This window comes from Epinephelus fuscoguttatus, linkage group LG15, assembly GCF_011397635.1.
Source record: "Epinephelus fuscoguttatus linkage group LG15, E.fuscoguttatus.final_Chr_v1".
NCBI classification, from domain to species: domain Eukaryota; kingdom Metazoa; phylum Chordata; class Actinopteri; order Perciformes; family Serranidae; genus Epinephelus; species Epinephelus fuscoguttatus.
In genome coordinates this window covers 18,404,099-18,429,684 of record NC_064766.1, presented here as the reverse complement: position 1 = coordinate 18,429,684, position 25,586 = coordinate 18,404,099, and the positions used below count along the sequence as shown (strand labels likewise).

Here is a 25,586-nt window from a genome sequence, read left to right as displayed (position 1 = left end):
AAAAAAGGAGGATATTGGGCTGAAACTTTCCTTTGGAAGAGCTTGTGGATTTCACTTTATAGGACTTTTTCCTCCCTGGTATGCCTGGTTTAGCTAAGAAACCCTAAAGAAAGTTCCCAAAATGCGATTCATTACCTTAAAATAAAATGAAACAGTGGAGGGAAGAATGTGGTGACACACTTGTTAGTACACTTGATGGCATTACTGGGATCATTAAAAAACAGGCGAAGTTAGGGGCAGTAAATTTTTGCAGTACCCAGTGAAGCGACAAATGCTTTAAATCAGACTGTTACTGGACCATAAATGTGTTTAAAGTTTTCATTTGACACCTCTTCATCCAATATAGTGGTTTCCCTGAACCAGTATGACATTCAGAGTCTGGGCTGAGATTGTCTGCACACGGCTGTCACCTCCGACATCACAAGCAAACATGCAGGTGGCTAAACCAAAATGGCGGCAGCTAGCAGTGCTAACAATGCTAATGAAAGCACCAGCGCTGACAGAGATAACAATAGGTGTTTTCGGACCCAAGGAACGTTTTTCATAGATCTCAGAACATACTCCTAAAACCCTCCTTTTATTGTGTTTTCACCACAAGAACAAAGAGCAATCATAGCTCTTAGAATATGTTCTGATGGATTTTTTTTAGTTCCTTTTTTAGAATAGGTACTCTACCAGCATAAGTGGAACCTTGAGTGACACAAGTGTGCTGTGATTGGTCGGACACATAATCCAATGCAGCGCTGGCTACAGCTATTTTTAAAAACCCATTAGCCATGCAAACAACAAATGACACAAACGCGAACGCATTGGGAAGCATCGAGACGCGTTGGCCACCATGCTTGCATCTTAAAATGTGGAGAATTTTTTTGATACGCGATGCAGCGACACGTGTAATACCATGCGTTGCCAGTGGGGGTGATAATGCAAGCGATGTACTTGATATGATCCACTTTTTGTTATTCACAGAACAAGCAGGTATGAAATATGGTGGGTGAGGAGGAAAAACTTTGCGAACTCGTATGGGCACACCCCCATTTATATTGCAGTTCTTGTGCCCTGCACTCTAATAAAATAGCAATACTAGATAGCTACAGCAGTACCAGCTAGCCGGAATGTACCGATGACTATGCTACCCCCTATTGCGTGAGCGATGTATTACATTTCAAGTGTCGCCCGCGTCGCTTGCGTTCAATGTGTTGACTATGAAAGGAAGTGCGTTGCTCGCGTCGCTTGCGTCACTTGCTCAGGTTGCGTGTGTCAACTATGAAACGGCCCTTATGCTTCTGCGATGACGCATCCCGCCACAGTGGGTCAATGCCGCGTTATCAGCAGTAACTGCTGTATGAGCACTGTGCAGCGCCTTGGTGATGAGCTAGTGAGTGGGACATGACAAGACAGGAGCGACTCCAACGTATGCTCATACATGAACCTACATACAACGGTTCATATGCTATCCTACAAATTAGCTCCCCACAAATGATGCTATACATACTTGATGTAAAGTTGCGTATGTTAGGTTTAGGAAAAGAAGTGTGGTGACGAAATACCTTGACTCAAACGTCACTCAAAGTTCACACAGTTCCAAATTTCGGTCTCCTGCGGACAGTCCCGGAGGAAAAACTTGTGTTTTGTGACCCATCCACTACCCCAACCTTTCTTTACTCCTGTCAGTGCATTGGACACGTGATTGCAGCCTCCCCAAATCCGTGGGTAATACACGAATCCCTGGCTCATGATAACATGAGATATGTACAAATTTTGATACGTTACTTTTCATAGAAAAACATAACAGTGCTTTAGATCAGCCTGAGGACTCACATGCACTCACATGCACGCCATGCTGGCTTGGCTACCAAAACAAAGAACAGAGAAGCTCAGATTACAATACACATGGGGCGCGTGACTTCATTCCCAGCTCAGGAAACCATTATTCCACCGTATCTTTACCAAAAAAATAGTTTTTGGTTGCTGTATTAATGTTCAAAATCTCATATAACCTCTAAATACAACCCTGCTTGCTCTGTATCTGCAATATCATTTACACTAGTTCTATTTTAGGTCTGCACACTGTGTCATTGCTTTTATCCAGCATGCCATGTGCTATCTGTTCACCAACAGCTCTTAAACTTGAGCTGTCTGGCTGAATGAGCGACCTGAGGTGTAAGAAGATGAGGCACATACAGCTTCTTATCCTTCCACCAACTCCCTTTTTTTCCTTCATGGTTTCAACTCCCCCTTCTCTTTTTCCACTCACTCCCTCTGTGTTTTTCCTCATTTGCCCTGAACTACAGAAGTACCCCCATTCACCATCTCGTGCTCTCCCTCTCTCCTGTTATTTTCCCTCACTTGTCTTCAGCTAACACCACACACTCACCCCTCATTCTTTCCTCCTTCCTTCTCTCTCTTAGCCTGCTGACCCCATTCCTTCCCGTTTCTTTTCATCTCTCTCTCTCATTCCTCCTCACTTTCTCTTCCCCCTTGTCTACAGTCAACCCTCCAGCCTCCCCCCACCACTATGACTCCTCCACTTTCCCATGACAGAACCAGGGGGCGGGAATCAAATGACCAGTTTCTCTCCCCTCACCTGGTCTCAGAGCTCGAGCTGTGAAAGAAAGCTTTGTCCCCAAAACCCTTCATCGCCTCCGGAGGTATGTCCTGTGTTGTCCATACAGGAAAGGACTTTGGTCTGACTGTAATTTTTGGGGCCCATGGGAAAATGTGAGCAAGCCAGGGCCATAACTTTCTGACATCTCCCCTCACAAAGCATGATTCGTCATTAGGGTGAAAACTTCATGTGAGTAATCCAAAAGAAACCTTGAAGGTACTATAATTGATATTTTTATAATAACAACTTGTCAAATGACAATGTGAAAACAGAGAATTATTACCTGAATCTCTAGCCGCAACAGATCCTCACTCCGATACATACTGGTCATGGACTTTCCGCACCCGCGTGTCCCAGTGTGTTGGTTGTTGACGTTCTGGGACACCGTGTCAACTTCTGCTTGTTACATGCATTGTCTTCTTTCAAAATGCACTTCCATTTTCCCAGGAAAGTTACCATTTACATACAGTCTCTTTCAAAATAAACACACTGTATCAGTTCTAGGGAAGCATATTGCATTCACTTGACAAATAAAAAAAAGCCTTATTTTTCGTGGTAATTTTTTCTGTTTTTCTGAATAATATTTTCTGTTTTTCTGAGTAATTTTCTCCCTGTTTTTTGTGGTAATTTTTTTCTGTTTTTCGCTGTAATTTTTTTTCCTGAACGAGGAGACAAGATACTTCAAAATCTCATGAGAAGCTCCCACCTGGCACCTGCAAGTGACCCCTGCATCCATGGTGACTCCTGCTCATGGATGTATTTTGCATCTGTGCTCCTGCTCCTAGACAATTTCAACTACAGGATCAATAAGGGTAAGGCACGTAATTAGTTACACACAAGGTATGGTCTAGCTATGTTTTCGACTGCATCCTTCTAGTGTAGGCCTATCGCTCAATGTAACAGGTTAGGTTAGTAACAGATTCTAACAATGGTAGCTGACAAATGTGTATGGGCATGATTTCAGTTGTCAGGTAACGTTGTTACAACCTGTTACTAATCTAACCTGTTACATTGAGCGATAGGCCTACACTAGAAGGATGCAGTCGAAAACATAGCTAGATCATACCCTGTGTGTAACTAATTACGTGCCTTACCCTTATTGATCATCATGATCATCGTTTATTGGACCCATCCAACACCCCTTCTGCCCAACCCAGTCGGACTTTTGCCACCTTAACTTTCGTCCTTGTCCCGTCAAGTTTACCCCTGATGCCACTGGGTGCTGTTAAACTATAATGGCAATCAGCCGACTGACATTAAAGGGCACCTTTTTTTGTCAGTTTCTGATCCTGCGAGTAACTGCCCAAGCTTCTGCTCCTAGCTTCACTCAACTTAACTGTCATTGCTGACTCTTGTGGCTTTCGTAGTGTCGTTTCAGCCACAATAGGCAACTTTTTTTTCCTGGTGACCATACATGTAGTGGAGCATTAAGCAGCTAAAAAGTTAGGTATTTCCCACAAGAGTTTGTCAAGACCGAAAACAAATGTATGATAATATTGTTCTGAAACTTCTGGATGTACACATACAACTGTTTGCTAAAAGGTCCACTATCCATCAAGCGGCATCCTCCAGGGCTGAAGAAAGAAGCCGACACAGAAGTGCAGTTCTTTGAACAGCCACTTGAGGCTGGCTGAGCCTGTCAATCCCCATAGACCCTCATGTTAAAATGACCGACGTTACAGCAGAAATAAACGTTCACACCCTGGTACTATTGGTCTTTATAACTAATTTCCCTGTTCATGATAATTGAAAGGGGTTAATTTTTGTATAACTCACCTGTTTACATTTTATTAAGATATAACATTATGCATATTTAAAGGGTCGCTTGAGTGACGGGCTGTCTGTGAGGTGACGCAACAGTCTAAGAGTCTAAGAGTCAGCTCCACCCTCTCGTCTAAAAATGGTCACTTGTGGCTCCAAATAACCAAAATGACGACAGCTGAAAAACCAAACTTGAGGCTTCAGAACAGCAGTCCACAAACCAATGTCTGATGTCACAGTAGCTTTGTCCAGTATTTCAACTTGTTTCTGCTGCCCCCAAGTGGTCAAAAAAAAAAAAAAAAAAATTCAGATATTGCAGATGAAAAATATTGTTCCTATTTTGGCCCTGAAAGAGCCACAAAAAAATTAAAATGACAAAAAGAAAAACAAGACATTTCTTAATTACTAATGAACTTAGCTTTGATGTTACTGTTCAGATAAAGATTAACAAATAGAAAAGATTTGTGTACTGCTTTTGCCATGGCCTGTTACTACGGCTTCAAACAACACCAGAGAACAGGGCATTGCAACCTGAGAGCAAAACCTGCACTGTAAAATTAGATCTTTATCCCCTTAGTCCTTATGTGTCAACACTCACAGTCTACGCCGAGATGAGTTATTAGTGAGTGTTTCCACCACAAACGTGTCGGGGCCCCTTCACTTTTACATGCGGGTGACCCACAGACTCACTGGGAGGAGTGACCCAGAACGAAACCCAGTAAGGCAGGTCAGATGTCCGTTTGACACACTCTCCGCAGGGGGGACGGGAGGGGCAGGAGCTGGGTCAGATAGTAAGCAGGTGGGATGAGGCATGATGAAGCACACCAGGCTTTATTTACAAAAGCTGCAACACACACAAACCTGCAGTCAGTGTGGCATTTACTGCCTTTTTTTATGCAGTGCACCCACAGCGAAACAGACACATACATTTTTGTGGTGTTTGTTTTTTGGCAGTGAACCATCTTATTGCTGCTTTGCTGCTGTAATGCTCTCCTTATTGAGCAACAAGTAGGGACACAATCCATTACAGTCGTTACAGATTGTTTCAAAGACAAAACTAGTAGTTTATGATCATTTCTATAATGATTTCCCCAATTTTAATGCTTTATCACCAGCTAATTAATGCATTATGTATCATGCACAAATGTATCATGTGCACATATCAGTAAACACACGTTTGAGTAAAGTTACTTAAGGGAGAGACGATGTTAAAGGACACGAGGTTGGCACAAAATGAAATACAGAATGTACTGTACATACACGTGCTGGCTGTGTTTTAAATGAAGCAGTTTCCCTCAAGAACCATTGGGGGAGCTATTGTTATATGAAAGTGCATCCCATCATAACCATTATAACATGCTGCCCAGAGCTATCAGCAACATTAGAGTGGCAGTTATAATGTAACAGTGCCATGTGGTGGTACAAGCCTCTCAGGACAGCTAATATGACTCCACATTTAGACAGAATTTTAACTCTTGTGTGTTGTTGTAATCTCTTTTATTCCTTATTTTTGGAGTCAGACTGCTGTTTGTTTAAGAATACAAACAACAAATGAAAAATAAATCTTTTTTTCCCCTCTGACTTTAATGAATCCCAATATAAGTACTGTTTTTTACTTGCACATTTAATAAATGTGACAAAATTTGTAAATGACCACAGAGCATTGATATTACACCAAAGCATTTCATTATGTGAGCTATGCAAAAACACATAGTGTATTTACCAAAAGGTCAGATACACTTAGACAGGCAGATTAATGTTCATATGTTATTTTCATAGAAATAGGAAAATTAAGTGTCAGTATAATAAAACAGTGTAAAGTGTGTTTTTTGAGCGGAGGGCTGCAGTCAGTGGTCCTCAACCAGGCGTCCAGGGACCCCCAAGAGTCCTTAAGGGAGTTTCAGGAGTTCCCCAGAAAAATGGGCAATAGTTTATTTTCATGTTTTAATTCACCATATAAATGAGTCCAGTGTGGGCAGGAGTAACAACAGTGACTACTCTGATTTGATTTATTTATTTTGAACATTTCAAAAAATTAAATAAAATAGAAATACTGTAGAAAAAACCCTACAAAACAGAGACAAACGATAAATCATGAACAGACTTACAATGCAAAACATAAATTAACATTTCATGTCCAAAAAGGACAAGGGAGACGCAACATGCTTGTCCAGCCCTATCCCCTATCCCACTATACTAATCCATCACTAATCAAACTATTACATAAATACACTCTCCTCACCATTAATCAACCACACATTCACACCACTGCACTTCTTAATATCTGATAACCAATATTACCCCATTTATAAAACAAATACAAATAGAGAATGCTGACAACAGTTTCACCCTGAGTACGCTTTACATTCCCTTTAATCATCTCTGCCCCTTGTGGAGATACTGTCTTTGTGCCTCTTTTAAAACTGTCTGATATCTTTACTTCATTTCATTTCTTCACCCAGTGTGTTCCACAAGATCACCCCACAAACTGATACACACACACACACACACACACAGATACATACTTTCCAGAGTGGTGCAAAAACAACGTTTCAAATTTAGATACCTCTTAAGTTATACCCCGACTCTCTGTCCATTTTTTGTATGTTGCCAGGTAGGAAGTTACGTCTTGCTTGGTACATGACTTGAGCCCTTTTAAAATCCAACAGATCCATAAATTTCAGTTCATGTGACTTCAAAAACAGATTATTCTGACCTGAGCTTTCACTTCCTCCACAGTTATTTCCTCACCTGTAGCTGACAACAATAGAAATATGGTCTTGATCACATCTAACAACCAAAATCGTTTAAACTGGAAGGCCCTGAAGGGAAACCTTATTAAATGTGATCATAAGTGCTATATCGTAGACAACTGGACTTGCTTGTGTTTCTTGAAGATGTTTCACCTCTCTCCCAGAAGCTTCTTCAGTTCTAAATGACTGGTACGGAGTTGCAGGCTCTAAACCCCGTGTGGGTGTTGACCCTTGTCAAGCTCTTAGTTTCGGAGTCGTTAACGTCACAATGTGAGTCATTGACCCACCTGGCCACCATGTGAGTCGTTAGGGTCAGGTGGGACCAGGGGTGAATGGGTGTGAAGTCGTCTGGGAAGGGATCCCAAGACAGCATTGTAGGTGGGTGATAAGTGGTGTCGTAGGCCATCCCCTCTGTTTAACGATGGTCGGTCCAGTTTGAAGTAGATGGCAAATATGGCAAATATGTGCACGTTGCTGTCCACAAAGGACTGTCCCTTCTCCTTTAGATGTAAGTGGATCATGAGTCTTGACCTGAGGAGCTGGCTCTCCTGTGCTGTGCCATGCGCTTGTGAAGTGGTTTGTTTAGTTTCGCCAGTGTATAACTCTGTGCATTCCTGGCTGCACTGAACTGCATACACTACATTACTCTACTAATGTCTGGGTGTTCTGTCCTTTGGGTGGACAAGTTTCTGTCTCAGTGTGTTACCGGGTTTAAAGTCCACATGTGGTGTTTGAGATTGTCAGATACTCCTGCGACATAAGGGCCGACAATGTTGTTTCGTTTTTGTGTCCTTACCTCTCTGTCTGCTCTGGGTCTTTTTGAGGTGTTTACGAAGGCCCAGGTGGGGTAGCCAACTGACCTCATTAAATGTGGGTCTTTTACCTAATGTGTATCAATTCAGGGTAACATGAAAAAGGTTGAGAACCAATGGCCAAGTGTCTCAAGGACCCCAAATAAAACATAATAGTTAATATGTACACTCAGAAGCTTTCACTGACAATTGATCTGTCAGTACTCTACTGTATAAACTGTAAGGACATTTAAGTCATGTAGCATAAATGCTGCTATGAAAAGGGACAATGAGCATCCAGCAGTGTATGGTCACGTGTACTGTGAAGTACTGTACTTACAGTAAACAAGTAGAAAGGCAGTGATAGAAGAAGTACCGAGATATTTTAGCAACACCACACAAAAATACATTACGAGTTAAAGTCCTGCATTCAAAATCTTTCGTACTTGACCCTTAACCCACATACAGTAACGAAGCTTAGGGTCACATTTGAAGCCCATCATGGGAAAATGCTCATGTTTTGTCAGGGCTGGTTTAGTAAACTTTTTTGTACACTTATCTGACCTCCTGCCCTTTCTCACCCGAGCGCAGCTTATCTACGTTGGTTTGCCGTGATAAAAAGTGGATAATAACACGGTGATGTTACACAAGGACATGGCATGTTTTGTAACTGCTGCATCCGTAACCTTTGCGCGTGTGTGTGAGATCATGAAACCTTAATTCGAGGTCAAGAATACAGGCACATTTTTGCACACACAGTGATTGATACTTGAATAAAGATGATCATTTTTCATTAGATAAATACTGCTATTTGCCTCCTGGACACAGCTAAACTCACTGTTATCACTGTTATTCAACATTTAGGACTAAAAGCCAAATTTCATAAACACTAACACTTGACTAGCTATAAACTTAGCAAATGTCATGTCTCTATTTTCGACTTGTACCTATTTGCCCCATAATTCCCCAACAAACACATGTCATACAACAAAACTTCACACAGAACTTCCTCAGCGTTTTATTTGCTTTGCCCCACATTGATTTGGTTCAGAATCAAAGTTTGGTAGCTCAGGGAAAGTTTAAACTGTTGCAACATCTTGTGGTTATTGAACTGCATGAACAAATACTGAAGCGGGATGAATCTAACCTCTCTTGTTCTAAGAGGTAAGAGCTTTATTTTATTTTCTAATTTCTTTACATTTGAATCAGTGTAAGAATCAATGAATGTCATTAATCACTCAACATGGTATTATGGTAATGTTTAAAGTCAGGAAAGAATGGTTTTGTGGGCTAGTGTTACTGAATCATAGAAGTTTCTGACTCATGACAAAGCAAATGTGACTCTTGAGTTTCGGTTTGTTTTGACCTGCAGAGAAGATCAACTTCAGTGCATATCACCATCAGAAAATAAATCAAAGAACTTCGGGATCTTTGGCACATTTTCAGTCTCTTTCAGCTGCTTGTTTTTACATTTGGATAAAAACATGCACACCTCATGTTTCCAGCCTCTACGTGCCTAGAGTCTACTAGTTCCTAAACAACGGAGGGAGCCGTGAGAAAGAAGCACCTGTTTAACCCCCATGCTGATATTTGCCAGTCTCTCATTGGTCCAGCAGGGAGAGAAAATGAGCATAAATACTAACAGTGAGGCAGCAGGTGAGTGTGGTTTTCTCTCTCATTCAGGGAAAGCATGAAGTTGTTCATTCTGGTGGCTCTGTTCGGGCTCGGCCTCGCCCAGCACAACCCCCACACCAAGCATGGCAGGCAGGCCATCGTCCACCTGTTTGAGTGGCGCTGGGCGGACATCGCTGCAGAGTGTGAGCGCTTCTTGGGTCCAAATGGCTTTGGTGGAGTTCAGGTATGTATGGCTGAAGACAGGATAGTTTGCTAGTCTAGAGAAGCAGAATAATGTCTTCTTTTTTTCTATTCTGAGATAAGGTGTGTACAATCAGGCTGCATGTTTGGGATGCTCTAGGCACACAGGTGGCATATTTTTGACATATCCAAAAACGATGTCAACATAGCTATAGACATTTGTTATATTATATCAAATGGATCACATAAGTAAAATCAGGTGATTCCAGCTACACATACACAGAAAAGTTGCTTCTTGCTTTGAATTTCACTGTTGTTTTCTTCAGCCAGTTTCTGTGTATAAAGAATGGTTCATTTCAAACAATAAAACTTTCATTTAAATCAATAAAGAAAACCAACATTAGCAGGAGGTTGAGCATATTTTTGTTAAGGCTGATATAAAATATGAAATAAGAAGACTAATGTTGCCTTATGGCCTGTTAGAAGGATTCGACAGCCTCAATCAGTCTCTTCCCCTTCACTGAAATTTAAAGGGGTACTCCAGTCATTTATTACTTCACTTCCATAAAGTTGGAGGACTCACAAGAGTAAAACTCCAGAAATGAAACCATCAGAAACAGACATATTCTGAATTTTAGTATGGATCAAGCTCCAAAAAACAGCATTTCCCATAATGCTCCTCTGTAGTGTCTTTTATCCAGCTGCAATCCATTGTACTCAGATTGCAAAATTAAATTACTGAATTAAAAAAGTTATTCAAGTCAGAATTCCAAGGTGGAAACTTGGGCAAGATCCAGCTAGATCACCGACAAAGACACACTTGACGTCACAGCAACACAGCGGCACACACACTGAGCTGAGCAAAATGACATTTTCATCACTGATTTTACTTTTACATGTTCTGTTCAGTTATCTGCATCTCCAGCCACAAAACGAATGCTCACAACAACTACCGGCTGCAGTGGTCCACACTATTACACCCAGCACCCGTTTACACAGTTTTGAGCTGTTGAGTTATTTTAATGAGCAGACAAGCAAAACAGTGGACTTATTCAATTCGCCATCTCTCTTTCCAAATGGTGCTGCGGTAACTGATGTAGGTCCACTGTAGATGCTTGAGAAGCTCAGAGAGTGTTGACATACAAACATCAGTTTGCTGCGGGCATCCATGTTTTCCTGAGCAAATGCTCTGGGACACATCTTAATTAGAAGTTGGGAATACCGTGTCAGAAATATTGACTACTGACTTGCAATGGATTGCAGCATTAGCCCTCCCTGAAATAACCCTGATGATGTGATCTTGTTTTCACATGCTGAGTAGTCATCTGCATGATGATTAAACTGAAAGTCATGTGTACAGTCGCTGGACTGTACAGCATGTTGTTGGTATTAGAACCCAATGTAACAGTGATCTTCTGTCTGCAGACAATTCCTAAAAGTGATAATTACTGTAATGTGTTTCTGTTGCTCAGATCTCCCCTCCAAATGAGCACATTGTGCTGAACAGTCCCTGGAGGCCCTGGTGGCAGAGATACCAACCAACCGGCTACAACCTGTGCTCCAGATCCGGCAATGAGAACGAGCTGAGGGACATGATCACCAGATGCAACAACGTTGGGGTAAACTACAGTGATTTACTCAAAGACATTAGGAACAATGCCCTCCTGCGTTTGACAGCACCTCGTAAATCTACACCCTCGTATAAGACAACAAATTCTAAACAGATACATTGCATAACACTTCACGCTACATCCATCATAATCAAGCTGTTTAATAATTTAATAATTTTAGAACACAAGAAATTTTGAACACTGTAATGAATTAATGCCTCTGTCTTAAGGAATTATCATTCACACCTAGACATTTAGTTGGTGCTTTTATGTTAAAATGTTATGCTTCAGTTCCTGGCCCACCAACATCACAGTGACTCAACAGTGAGCAGCGCAGCTTTGACGTATTCCTGTAACCCGAGAATGAACTTAACTTGCCACAGGAAAGAAGTGAAAGTGAAGGTGGATAGAAGAGAGGTGTTGATAAGTTGTGTTGCACCTACAATCCTGTATCTACCCATAGGTCAACATCTATGTGGACGCTGTCATCAACCACATGTGCGGTGCCGGCGGTGGAGAGGGTACCCACTCCTCATGCGGAGGCTGGTTCAGTGCTAACAGGAAGGACTTCCCCAGTATCCCCTTCACCCACTGGGACTTCAATGACCACAAATGCAGGACTGGCAGTGGCAATATTGAGAACTACGGTGATCCCAATCAGGTGATGAATGTTACTCAAAAACACTCAATTCAAGGACCCATAAAAGGAACCGTTCCTATCACAATAACTCATTGTAAACAAGAAGAATCATTACATTGCGATCTAAATGCATACTTACTGCTCCAGGTGCGTGACTGTCGTCTGGTTGGTCTGCTTGACCTCGCCCTGGAGAAAGAGTACGTCCGGGGCAAGGTGGCTGACTTCATGAACAAGCTGATTGACATGGGTGTGGCTGGATTCAGAGTGGATGCCTGCAAACACATGTGGCCCGGTGACCTGTCTGCCATCTACGGTCGCCTGCATAACCTCAACACCAAGTGGTTCCCTGGTGGCGCCAGACCTTTCATCTTCCAGGAGGTAAGTTGTTTTGAAATGTTTATCTGAAGTTTACGTGATTTCCACAACTGTGTAACTGATAACGCAAAAAAAGCAGTCAGCAGAGCCGTGGGAAAATGAGCGCAGAAATCAAGATGACAAACACAAACATACACACCCTGGGAGCAGATGTTGATATCCAAGAGCACATTACTAGTTGACGAGCGGCTGTAAAATACGGGTAATATTGGTGCTAAATTTTTAAAAGGGTAAAGCTGAAAGTGTTCAACTCAAATAGCAAAGGCAGTAAGCTGCCAAAACAGTCTCCAAAAATAAGTGCGCTCTGTCTTCACTTACAACATGAATGTTTAACAGCAGAAATATGGTCCTTGTTACTGTTGAGTAAAAAAAAAATCTTACTCATTGAATTACTTTTTGTCATCCACAATATTTACTGATACAGTGCTGTTAATCCAAACCATATCTACTTTGAATAGTATGAATGATGTGGATTATGTGTTGATTTCCTCCAAGGTTATTGATTTGGGAGGCGAGCCCATCACATCTAAAGAGTACTTCCATCTGGGAAGGGTGACTGAGTTCAAATATGGTGCCAAACTGGGAACTGTCTTCAGAAAATGGAACGGCGAGAAGCTGTCTTACACCAAGTACGTGTACATCTGTCCGTGTGCCTGAATTATGATGTATTGGACATAATTTTGAACTTGCTAAATGTGACAAAATGAATTGATTAGAACTGGTAGAACATTTTGTCCAAACTCGGATGTTTTAGAGGTGAACTCCTCATTAGTAAAATCATATAATTGTGTGCAGGACCTGGGGAGAGGGATGGGGTTTCATGCCCAACGGCAATGCTCTCGTCTTTGTTGACAACCACGACAACCAGAGAGGCCACGGTGCCGGTGGTGCATCCATTGTCACCTTCTGGGACTCCAGGCTCTACAAGATGGCTGTCGGCTACATGCTGGCCCACCCTTACGGAGTAGCCAGAGTGATGTCTAGCTTCCGCTGGAACCGAAACATTGTCAATGGAAAGGTAGATTCTTCATTAAGAATTATGATAAAATGCAAGTTAAAGGTAGTATTTGCAACTATTTTTGTTAAACTCATTGATCCATCATTATTTTGTAGGATCAGAATGACTGGATGGGCCCTCCCAGCCATGGTGATGGATCCACCAAGCCCGTTCCCATCAACCCTGACCAGACCTGCGGAGACGGATGGGTGTGTGAGCACAGATGGCGTCAGATCAAGTGAGTCTTCAGAAAGACAAGAGACAGTAAACTGTTGACTGAACACACAGAACATTCACTTCTGCTTGGTCATATGGATGTGACAACTATGTACATCATTCTTTATGATTTTATTTTGTCATATCTCCCTTTTAGGAACATGGTTATTTTCCGCAATGTGGTCAATGGACAGCCTCACTCCAACTGGTGGGACAACCAGAGCAACCAGGTTGCCTTTGGCCGTGGTAATCGTGGATTCATTGTCTTCAACAATGATGACTGGTAAGGACCATGTACTCTGTACGGAGGCCCAGAGGGGCAAGTGACAAAAAACTTGGGGTGATGCATTCTCTGAGTCTGATTGAAACTGTTTTCTCTCCTGTGTTTATGACTTGAGAACAGATTAAAAAAAGGGTTGGCCAGGATAATCTTTCTGCACTCTGCACACACAATGCATGTACCTTGTGTCTAGCGTGTATGAAGAAACATGAATGCTTTAAGTCCCATATACAACATGGGGTAGTGGTACACTTCAGCCTCCTGTGGCCAAAATAAGTACTACAACAACAAACACTTCCACCTGTTCCCACTTGACAAAAAGTAACCCAGAAAAATGATCCTGGAAAAAGTTCTTTCCCCACCTGTTCTCCATAAACACAGAGAAAAAAAAATTCAGATCCAACTATGAAAAATGTCCAACAAATAATACAACATTATTATTTCTCTTGCCTTAATAGAAAATACAGCTAAATAAGAGGGAGATCCTCTCAGCTTCAGTAACACTGCAGTTTATTGTGACATTGTGGTGGTTTTACAAACAGCATGTACCTTGTCTTCACCTTCAGGAACCTGGATGTGACCCTGAACACTGGCATGCCCGGTGGCACCTACTGCGACGTCATTTCTGGCCAGAAAGAAGGAAGCAGGTGCACTGGTAAGCAGATCCATGTCGGAGGTGATGGCCGCGCCCACTTCAAGATCAGCAACAGAGATGAGGACCCCTTCGTTGCTATTCATGCTGAGTCCAAGCTGTAAAAACATCATGTACAACTTCAACAATAAATCTTATGTTCAGACTTGAATGATGAACTTGATTGTCATGAGCCAAATTATTTTTGCCATTGACTTTAAGTTTACTTTTAACTTGCAGATCAAAAGAAAGGAAAACCATACATTTCACAATGCTCAGAAAAAAACTGCACTGTTGCGTGTGTAAGCAAAACCAACTGGGATGTGACTTCTGCATAACTGTTTCTCTTTGAACTGACTGCAGTATCACATACATAGAAAACACCAAGGGCTAAGAAGTTTTGGTAATTTACTATTGAACGTATAACCTTAACATCCCTCTACAGTAACTCCCTACTGAGTAAATAAAATAAAAATTCAGCCTCTGCCACTGATGCATTCACACAGAGAAAGAACAAAATTAAACATCACAAATCCTGATAAAATTGTACAGGCCTGTTGAGCTATCAACTGTTCTCCCCATTCATAGCAGCTGTCATGTGTGAGAGGGGCTGCATCATTTGCAAAGTGTCAGTGCCTACATCTATATTTGCAAAATTAAGGGGCAACGGATGAATCACTGATATGCAGAAAATGTGTCCATCTGTTAGTCAAATCTGGTCAGAGCAGGCATGAAGAATGATATGATGATATTGTTTGACCATCAACTTTTCAAAAAGTATTGTTTCTCAGACTTCAAGTACCCTTTATAGTAGGGATGCACAGATGTGGATTTCTTCAACTGATACTGAAAACCGACAGGTCCGTGTTACATCTGGAGCATGAATTTAGTGCTGTCATTTCCAAATTTCAAAAGCAAAGAGTTATCAACATTGATTGCATATTATTTAGCCTTGAATATTTAACCTTAACAAAGACAATTCAGATGGAGTTTCACCACTGAATCAGACACCATGCTATCTGGGATACTTAAACACTCTGTATAGGGCAAGAATTCTTAGCTATACTTCCCTTTAGTATATCTCAATCAAAATATTAAGTACAAGTATAAGCAAAATATACTTTGACTTTTTTTATACTTGTCAGTCTAAGCCAAGTATTCATAAGTATACTCTTGGTAAGTTTATCTCTGATAAGTACATAAAAGTAAACTGAAAGTATACTCTTATTTTTTAGTTAAAAGGAAGTATACTAATCGCATACTTGAATAAACTTCTTTTTTGCAAGGGTAGTGTTACTATTGAATCATTGAAATTACCACCACATGACAAGGCAAATGTGATCCTTTGAACTTTGACTTTCAGTTTGTTTTGACCTGCAGAGAAGATCAACTGAATTGCATGTCACTGTCAGAACATAACGCTTTAGGATCTTTGGCATATTTCCAGTCTCTTTAAGCCACTTGTTTTTACATTTGGATAAAGATATTATGCACACCTCATGTTTCCAGCCTCTACGTGCCTAGAGTCTATTAATTTCTAAAAAAACAAAAGGGAGGAAGCCATGAGAAAGAAGCACCTGTTTAACCCCCATGCTGATATTTGCCAGTCTCTCATTGGTCCAGCAGGGAGAGAAAATGAGCATAAATACTAACAGTGAGGCAGCAGGTGAGTGTTGTTTTCTCGCTCATTCAGGGAAAGCATGAAGTTGTTCATTCTGGTGGCTCTGTTCGGGCTCGGCCTCGCCCAGCACAACCCCCACACCAAGCACGGCAGGACGGCCATCGTCCACCTGTTTGAGTGGCGCTGGGCGGACATCGCTGCAGAGTGTGAGCGCTTCTTGGGTCCAAATGGCTTTGTTGGAGTTCAGGTATGTATGGCTGAAGACAGCATAGTTTGCTAGGCTAGAGAAGCAGAATAATGTCTTCTTTTTTTCTATTCTGAGATAAGGCGTGTGCAATCAAGCTGTATGTTGAAGACGTCTAGGCACACAGGTGGCAAAAATGATAATGTCAACATAGCTATAGACAACATTCATGGTGTCACAAACTCTAAACCATTAAATGTAAAAGCCCGTAAGCGTGTGATATTTTTATTCTGAATTCTAACAAATAGATCACATAAGTAAAATCAGGTGATTTCAGCTACATGTACTCACATGCTGAGTAGCAGCCCTCGTGATGATTAACTTAAAGTTCATGTGTAAAATTGCTGTAGTGTGTATATCACATTGTTGATATATAGAACTCCATTTAACAGTGATTCCGTCCGCAGACAGCTCCTATGTTAAAAGTGATGTTTACTGTAATGTGTCTCTGTTGCTCAGATCTCCCCTCCAAATGAGCACATTGTGCTGAACAGTCCCTGGAGGCCCTGGTGGCAGAGATACCAACCAACCGGCTACAACCTGTGCTCCAGATCCGGCAATGAGAACGAGCTGAGGGACATGATCACCAGATGCAACAACGTTGGGGTAAACTACAGTGATTTACTCAAAGACATTAGGAACAATTCTGCGTTCCACAGCAAATCGTAAATCGACAGCCTCGTATAAGACAACAAATTATTTTTAGATACATTGCATAACACTTGATGCTACATCCATCATAATCAAACTGCTTAATAACAACAGACACCTGGCATTCATGAAATTGAACAATTTTATGTATTCATACCTCTGTCCTGAGAGATATTCATTCACACCTAGACATTTAGTTGGTGCTTTTATGTTAAAATGTTATGCTTCAGTTCCTGGCCCACCAACATCACAGTGACTCAACAGTGAGCAGCGCAGCTTTGACGTATTCCTGTAACCCGAGAATGAACTTAACATGCTATAGGAAAGAAGTGAAAGTGAAGGTGGATAGAGGAGAGGTGTTGATAAGTTGTGTTGCACCTACAATCCTGTATCTACCCATAGGTCAACATCTATGTGGACGCTGTCATCAATCACATGTGCAGAGCTGGCAGTGGAGAGGGTGCCCACTCCTCATGCGGAGGCTGGTTCAGTGCTAACAGGAAGGACTTCCCCAGTGTTCCCTTCTCTCATTGGGACTTCAATGACCACAAATGCAGGACTGGCAGTGGCAATATTGAGAACTATGGTGATGCCAATCAGGTAATGAATATTACTCAAAAACACTGATTTAATCATGTAATTTTTTGGTTTATTATTATTATTAAATTTTACAGTACTTTTTCATCCCATTCAAGGACCCATACAAAGAACCATTCCTATCACAAGAATGGATTTTGAACAAGAAGAATAATTAAACGGCGATCTAAATGCATACTTACTGTTCCAGGTGCGTGACTGTCGTCTGGTTGGTCTGCTTGACCTCGCCCTGGAGAAAGAGTACGTCCAGGGCAAGGTGGCTGACTTCATGAACAAGCTGATTGACATGGGTGTGGCTGGATTCAGAGTGGATGCCTGCAAACACATGTGGCCCGGTGACCTGTCTGCCATCTACGGTCGCCTGCATAACCTCAACACCAAGTGGTTCCCTGGTTGTTCCAGACCTTTCATCTTCCAGGAGTTGTTTTATGTTTTTTTTTCTTAAGTTTACTTGATTTCCACACAGAAATGCTAAAATATGTAATAAAGACAGAAGAAAAAAAATTGTCATATTGTAGCTACGCCCACTATTCCCATCATTCTGGACTGAGTAGCTTGCAGTTTGCTGTTTTTTGTTTCACAATGCAAATGTCATTTTTTTGTTATTGTCCATAGTGTGTCTGTTTATAGTTTGCACCATTAGTGAGTTGGCTATTATTTTCATTTGTTACATGTCAATAGAGATTGACGGTGTTCGTAACTACTTCTTGTTTTTGTTTTTTTAAAGGGTTTTTTTTTGGGGGGGGGGGGGGGTTTCCTTATCTGTTTTGAGGGCCCAAAGGACAGAGAGATGTCGTATGCTGTTAAGCCCTCTGAGGCAAATTGTTATTTGTGGTATTGGGCTTTATAAATAAAACTGATCGAATTGATTGATTGTCTGCTGTGAAATAGAGGGTGCCACATTGGTGTCAGAAGGGGCATTCTTTATGCGCAAGACAAAAAGAAGGAACCTGTATAAATAATATGGCAACAAAGAGAGACGGGAAATTCCAGATGATGGAAAACTTTATTCAAAGGATCTGTGAAGACTTACCTCATAGTAACCACTGTGCCATCCCTGTGTTGGGGAAGCAAGCCTACAGCGAGGCCTCAACTCCAGAAAGCGGAACAGCATCCCCAGATGGTGCCAGTGCTCCAAAGCTTCTTTACTTGGGTGCGGTGAGAACACTCCCTTTCATCATCCTGGAGGCTTGCTGGGAGTGGAAACTAACCATGCTACCCGACCCACTGTCACTGAGGAGGTCCAGCTGGAGCTCGCAGCGTCATCACCAGTGTTCCACCGCAACCACTGCAATGCCCCAAAGTTTATATTCAAGCTGCCACGGTGTGCCAGCACAGTGCCACCAGAGCCCTAAGTCACCAAGGTCAGGTGGGCAGCATGGCAAAATGGTTGGAGCACTGAGGAGACACCTGACCATATGGTCCTGGCCCAAGAAGGCAAGGTGCTTCAGGTATTACTGGACCAGATGCCAGTCCAGCAGCAGGACTATGTACCCTTGGCAGGGGCACTGGAGAGATGCTTTGGTCAACCTCGACAGACAGCATGCGTAACCAGTTGTTTCACTGGCGCCACAGAGAGGGCGAAATCCTGGGAGCATATGTTGCAGACTTCAATAGACAACATGGGTACCCCACCTTTGACCCAGCTGCATGCGAGGAACTAGCCCTGGACGCCTTCATACAGGGGCTCACACCAGAACAGCGGAAGGAGCATCTCCACATCCCAGCCCCAATAACCTTCAATGGGGCCCTGGAGGAGGCAGAGAGAGTGGAGGCAGTGCTGAGGCCACAACATCCAATAAGACACCAGGTGTGACAAGCTGAAATCAGTGATGAGGAGCCAGATGACATGAGAGGGACTGTCTGCCAGAGTATGTCGCTCCGCGTGTCAGCGTGGGTTTGGCTGTGCTACCATTGTGGGGAAGTAGGACACATAGCGAGAGACTGCCGTGCACTGGCTCCCTGCTGTCCCAGCTGGACACACAGTCAGGAAACTAGGAGGGGGTGGCACCGTAGGGAGACAATCCCCACCCAGGGCGATTGCCAGATTGGTTGACTGGGTCGTGCCCATGGACTTTTCCTCCTCTATTTCATTGATGGACAACCTTGCCGGGCCTTTCAGACACTGGTTCCGCCATTTCCACCTGGCAGTCCTGTGTTGACTACCAAAGACTGAACGCTGTGACCTGCAAGGACTCTTCCCCTCTTCTCTGCCTCGATGATGCCCTGGGCCACATTGCAGGATCACAGTGGTTCAGCTACCTTGCACTGCAGAGCAGCTGGAGTTGATGCCAGAGGCCAGGCATTTACCTTTGGCCAAGGTCTCTGGCAGTTCCGTGTGATGCCCTTCAGGCTCCGCAACACCCCTTCCACATTTGAGAGGCTGATGAAGATGGTGCTGGTTCAGAGCCCCTGAAGCTCAGATCCACCAAACTCTTTCTTGTCCTCTGTGAAGTGAAAGTTGTCACTATATACTGATGCATATATCATCACGTTGAATGTCCTTATCTCACCTCGGCATCTGATAGTTGTGTCTTTGACTGGTTTAACTTGCTGAACCAAAAGGCTGGATGAACTTTCAACTTGGCAAACATGGCCCCACCCAAAACAAAATGCTCCCAGTAAAAGTAATTCCTGTACATACCAGGATGTGATTGGATGAGTACTAACTACAGACATGACCAGTATTTATTGTATGACTAATAGCGCAAAAAAGCAGTCAACAGAGCTGTGGGAAAATGAGCGCAGAAATCAAGATGACAAACGCAAACATACACACCCTGGGAGCAGATGTTGATATCCAACAGCACATTACTAGTTGACAAGCGGCTGTAAAATACAGGTAATACTGATGCTACTTTATAAAAGGGTAAAGCTGAAGGTTTTAAACTCAAATAGCAAAGGTAGTAAACAGCCAAAATAAGTGTGCTCTGTCTTCACTTACAACATGAATGTTTAACAGGAGAAATATGGTTCTTGTTGCTGTTGAATAAAAAAAAAAAAATAAAAAAGTCTACTAATAGTAGTAGTATACTAATGGTATTACTTTTGGTCAATCCACCATATTCACTGATATGGTGCAGCTAATCCAAACCATCTCTACTTTGAATAGTATGGCCTAGTCGACACCCATTGGTAGATTTGTCACCTTCTACCTATGCCAATCCTCAATGCCTATGTACAGTTTTACATAGACTAACCACGTCAGTGAGTAGAAAAATGTGGGACAGACTGAATGACTGACTGACAGAATGACACACTGACAGTTTCCATGATTATGTACAGCATACCATACCGTGATTTAGTCATACCAAAAATTAGAAAAAAAAAAATTCGGCCACAGGGGGAGCCACAGCGATTGGTCGCATTTTAGCCATTTTTAAGCATTTTTCTGGCCACCTAGTTGCCAATTAGGGTTACATTTCTCCAGTCACCTTGAGGCCTGTTCACATATTTAGTACAAGTATCTTAAAAGTATCTAGTAAAAAAGTATCTTAGTAAAAATGTTCATATGCCTACAAAGTTGCGTGGTGATCGCTGAAACCCTTGAGATGTTATACACCTTTATGTGATGAGCCACGCCCTCCGCAATATTCATTGCCTTATAGAAGCTCAGTTTTAGTAAGTTTTCCAACTTTTGCCAAGAGGGAACTTTAGATATTGGTCCCTAGATTATGTTCACCCAGTTTCATGCAGATCGGTCAAACTTCCTAGGAAGAGATCGATTTTAAGTGTTTTTCAAAAAATTCAAAATGGCGGAAAATCTATATCATTGGAAGTTATGGGTTCTTGAGGCAAATTTGTTCCTCATGAGGAGAGGCATCTCTGTGCAAAGTTTCATGTCTCTCCGACATACGGGGCATGAGATATGCCCATTCAAAGTTTGCGATTTCAGTCGGTTGCTATAGCGCCCCCTTTGGCCAACTGATGTAATATTGCTTCATTCGCATTGTTCCATGACCCTCTACCACTGTGCCAAATTCCACATGGATTGACCAAGTCAGTGAGGAGAAATACGGGGAACAGAGACACAGACAGAGTTTTCGTCATTATATAGTAAGATGATGTGGCCTATGTGATGATTTCCCTTTAGGTTATTGATTTGGGAGGTGAGCCCATCACATCTAGTGAGTACTTCCATCTGGGAAGGGTGACTGAGTTCAAATATGGTGCCAAACTGGGAACTGTCTTCAGAAAATGGAACGGTGAGAAGCTGTCTTACACCAAGTACGTGTACATCTGTCCGTGTGCCTGAATTATGATGTATTAGAATATTTATTTAAGCATGAGATCAATCTCATTTTCTGCATGAATTGCTGAATTGGATATATAGTTTTTTTTAAGTGTTGATTGTGACAAAATGAATTGATTAGAACTGGTAGAACATTTTGTCCAAACTCGGATGTTTTAGAGGTGATCTCCTCATTAGTTAAGGTGTATACTTGTGTGCAGGAACTGGGGAGAGGGATGGGGTTTCATGCCCAACGGCAATGCTCTCGTCTTTGTTGACAACCACGACAACCAGAGAGGCCACGGTGCCGGTGGTGCATCCATTGTCACCTTCTGGGACTCCAGGCTCTACAAGATGGCTGTCGGCTACATGCTGGCCCACCCTTACGGAGTAGCCAGAGTGATGTCTAGCTTCCGCTGGAACCGAAACATTGTTAATGGAAAGGTAGATTCTTCATTAAGAATTATAATAAAATGCAAGTTAAAGATAGTATTTGGAACTATTTTTGTTAAACTCATTGATCCATCATTATTTTGTAGGATCAGAATGACTGGATGGGCCCTCCCAGCCATGGTGATGGATCCACCAAGCCCGTTCCCATCAACCCTGACCAGACCTGCGGAGACGGATGGGTGTGTGAGCACAGATGGCGTCAGATCAAGTGAGTCTTCAGAAAGACAAGAGACAGTAAACTGTTGACTGAACACACAGAACATTCACTTCTGCTTGGTCATATGGATGTGACAACTATGTACATCATTCTTTATGATTTTATTTTGTCATATCTCCCTTTTAGGAACATGGTTATTTTCCGCAATGTGGTCAATGGACAGCCTCACTCCAACTGGTGGGACAACCAGAGCAACCAGGTTGCCTTTGGCCGTGTGTATCGTGGATTCATTGTCTTCAACAATGATGACTGGTAAGGACCATGTACTCTGTACGGAGGCCCAGAGGGGCAAGTGACAAAAAACTTGGGGTGATGCATTCTCTGAGTCTGATTGAAACTGTTTTCTCTCCTGTGTTTATGACTTGAGAACAGATTAAAAAAAGGGTTGGCCAGGATAATCTTTCTGCACTCTGCACACACAATGCATGTACCTTGTGTCTAGCGTGTATGAAGAAACATGAATGCTTTAAGTCCCATATACAACATGGGGTAGTGGTACACTTCAGCCTCCTGTGGCCAAAATAAGTACTACAACAACAAACACTTCCACCTGTTCCCACTTGACAAAAAGTAACCCAGAAAAATGATCCTGGAAAAAGTTCTTTCCCCACCTGTTCACCACAAACACAGGGAAAAAAACAATTCAGATCCAACTATGAAAAACGTCCAACAAATAATACAACATTATTATTTCTCTTGCCTTAATAGAAAATACAGCTAAATAAGAGGGAGATCCTCTCAGCTTCAGTAACACTGCAGTTTATTGTGACATTGTGGTGGTTTTACAAACAGCACCTTGTACCTTGTCTTCACCTTCAGGAACCTGGATGTGACCCTGAACACTGGCATGCCCGGTGGCACCTACTGCGACGTCATTTCTGGCCAGAAAGAAGGAAGCAGGTGCACTGGTAAGCAGATCCATGTCGGAGGTGATGGCCACGCCCACTTCAAGATCAGCAACAGAGATGAGGACCCCTTCGTTGCTATTCATGCTGAGTCCAAGCTGTAAAAACATCATGTACAACTTCAGCAATAAATCTTATGTTCAGACTTGAATGATGAACTTGATTGTAATGAGCCAAATTATTTTTGCCATTGACTTTAAGTTTACTTTTAACTTGCAGATCAAAAGAAAGGAAAACCATACATTTCACAATGCTCAGAAAAAAACTGCACTGTTGCGTGTGTAAGCAAAACCAACTGGGATATGACTTCTGCATAACTGTTTCTCTTTGAACTGACTGCAGTATCACATACATAGGAAACACCAAGGGCTAAGAAGTTTTGGTAATTTACTATTGAACGCATAACCTTAACATCCCTCTACAGTAACTCCCTACTGAGTGAAAAAAATATAAAAATTCAGCCTCCGCCATTGATGCATTCACACAGAGAAAGAACAAAAATAAACATCACAAATCCTGATAAAATTGTACAGGCCTGTTGAGCTATCAACTGTTCTCCCCATTCATAGCAGCTGTCATGTGTGAGAGGGGCTGCATCATTTGCAAAGTGTCAGTGCCTACATCTATATTTGCAAAATTAAAGGGCAACATAGATGAATCACCGATATGCAGAAAATGTGTCCATCTGTTAGTCAAATCTGGTCAGAGCAGGCATGAAGAACTATATGAAAACAGTCAGTCAGTCAGTCCACTGTTTGACCATCAACTGTTCAAAAAGTAGTTCAAACTTCAAGTTTCCCTTAAAGGCCCTTGCAGTGACAACGGTTCTGCCGCCATTGTGGGAAGTTAATTGATATTTAAAAGGCTAATAAGCTGTGAGAAATTTTGAACACTGAAGGCCAGGGTAACAAGAGTTACAGTATAAAATCCAATAATGTTCAGAACAGTAATTTGCTTCTCAGACAATACTAATAAACCAAAGGTAGAGTCAGACTTACAGTAAATTGAAACGGTTTGCTAACTTCTGTCCCCTTTATCCAACAATGCTACCATAAGTAGGAAGCTAATTTGGCAGACATGCTATTGTTTGTAGCTTACAATAGCAGATACACACTGGAGTCTTTCTTACATCCACTGCAAAGTTGCACATAGCTCAGGGCAACTGTCATTGCTAGCGTTAGACCAACGCAGTTGTCATTTTCATGGGCAGCACCCACTTCCTGTAAGTGGCAAATGTACTTGCACCCATCTGTGTGCCCATGGGCGTGTCAGTTTTAAAATGAAATGTGTTCAGGGGCATTGTTGGTACATCGCTATTTTGAACCTGATCTGGCGTCAGTGATACAACACAGTTATCTTCCTGCCATTTAAAGAGTGCATTATTCAGATAGTAATATGCACCTACATAGGTGGGTTCACAACACTTGTACACTTCCGCTTGATGCACACAAACAGGGACGCACAGGTGGGTGGGAGGTGAAAGAAAATATATTTTTGTTGAGGAAAATCCTCCTTACATTCTTGAAAATGTGAACATAGCAGAGACGAGAGCAGAGCTGCAGAACTGCTGTCTGACCCCCATTAAGAGAGATGCTGTGTGAATTTATCCATGAGGAACAGCCTAACTTAATTATGTCAGAAGCTAAAAGTTTTGTTCTGTTTGTAACATCTATAAGTCAGTCCCCCCCAGGATCCCGCAGGCTTTTTTCAGGACTGTTGTGGCCTAAAATGCAGCTTTTCTAAAAAATTGCAATGAAAGGTGCGACGTTTTATGCATAATTGTTGAAGAGACATTGCATGAAATTGCGGGAGACAATGAAAATTGCAAAAAAGTTTGGTTTTTTTTTTTTGCTTTGTTTTGTAATACTCATTAAAAACACAGGGAACTTGTTCCAGGGGGAATACAACTGAACTCTGGTCTGAGTGTTTCCAGAAAGGCTCAGGATCACAAAATTCTAACAAAATATGCCTTATTTTTGGAATGCCCCCCAGATGTACTCTTTTTTTACAAAAGCAAAATCTTTCTGATTTACAGTTGAATGAACTGAATTTGAAAATATCTGTCAGTGGCTGCCAGACGTTCACATTCCGAAAAGTTAATTTCCCATCCTGGCACACACGTATTAACACACACGCACACAGCTTGTCACGCAACCACACCTCTCTAACTTTGCAATTATAATATGCTAA

General features: G+C 42.1%; 2 protein-coding genes across 6 annotated transcripts in view; both read left to right on the top strand.

Moving 5' to 3' along the window:
• The window catches only part of LOC125901639 (alpha-amylase), a 30,284-nt gene extending 15,623 nt beyond the window's left edge, over positions 1-14,661 (top strand). For 2 of the 5 annotated variants that reach the window (XM_049597393.1, XM_049597390.1), the window contains exons 2-10: positions 9,597-9,771; positions 11,201-11,347; positions 11,802-11,999; positions 12,126-12,356; positions 12,849-12,982; positions 13,149-13,371; positions 13,467-13,588; positions 13,724-13,849; positions 14,413-14,661. In XM_049597393.1, the coding sequence (XP_049453350.1) occupies positions 9,604-9,771; positions 11,201-11,347; positions 11,802-11,999; positions 12,126-12,356; positions 12,849-12,982; positions 13,149-13,371; positions 13,467-13,588; positions 13,724-13,849; positions 14,413-14,602 (1,539 nt within the window). In that variant the 5' untranslated portion in view covers positions 9,597-9,603 and the 3' untranslated portion in view covers positions 14,603-14,661. Of the gene's footprint in view, positions 1-9,011; positions 9,078-9,285; positions 9,772-11,200; positions 11,348-11,801; positions 12,000-12,125; positions 12,357-12,848; positions 12,983-13,148; positions 13,372-13,466; positions 13,589-13,723; positions 13,850-14,412 lie in introns of those variants that run through there. The other 3 variants (XM_049597391.1, XM_049597389.1, XM_049597392.1) reach the window with 3 other exon arrangements.
• Positions 5,167-23,554, top strand: LOC125901641 (alpha-amylase-like). The gene is made up of 10 exons (XM_049597394.1): positions 5,167-9,077; positions 16,171-16,345; positions 16,802-16,948; positions 17,396-17,593; positions 17,781-18,020; positions 21,684-21,817; positions 22,043-22,265; positions 22,361-22,482; positions 22,618-22,743; positions 23,311-23,554. Exons 1-10 carry the CDS (start codon positions 8,833-8,835, stop codon positions 23,498-23,500), a joined length of 1,800 nt encoding a protein of 599 aa, XP_049453351.1. The 5' UTR covers positions 5,167-8,832; the 3' UTR covers positions 23,501-23,554.
• Positions 23,555-25,586: the final 2,032 nt, after the last annotated feature.

What these genes read in the sequence shown, in the direction of transcription:
- LOC125901641 (XM_049597394.1), top strand. Translation starts at nt 8,833, where the DNA reads ATGTCATGTCTCTATTTTCGACTTGTACCTATTTGCCCCATAATTCCC. An exon ending in ACTATGGTGATGCCAATCAG is followed by an intron (nt 17,594 to 17,780) that starts GTAATGAATATT and finishes TTACTGTTCCAG; the next exon opens with GTGCGTGACTGTCGTCTGGT. An exon ending in TCTTCCAGGAGTTGTTTTAT is followed by an intron (nt 18,021 to 21,683) that starts GTTTTTTTTTCT and finishes ATTTCCCTTTAG; the next exon opens with GTTATTGATTTGGGAGGTGA.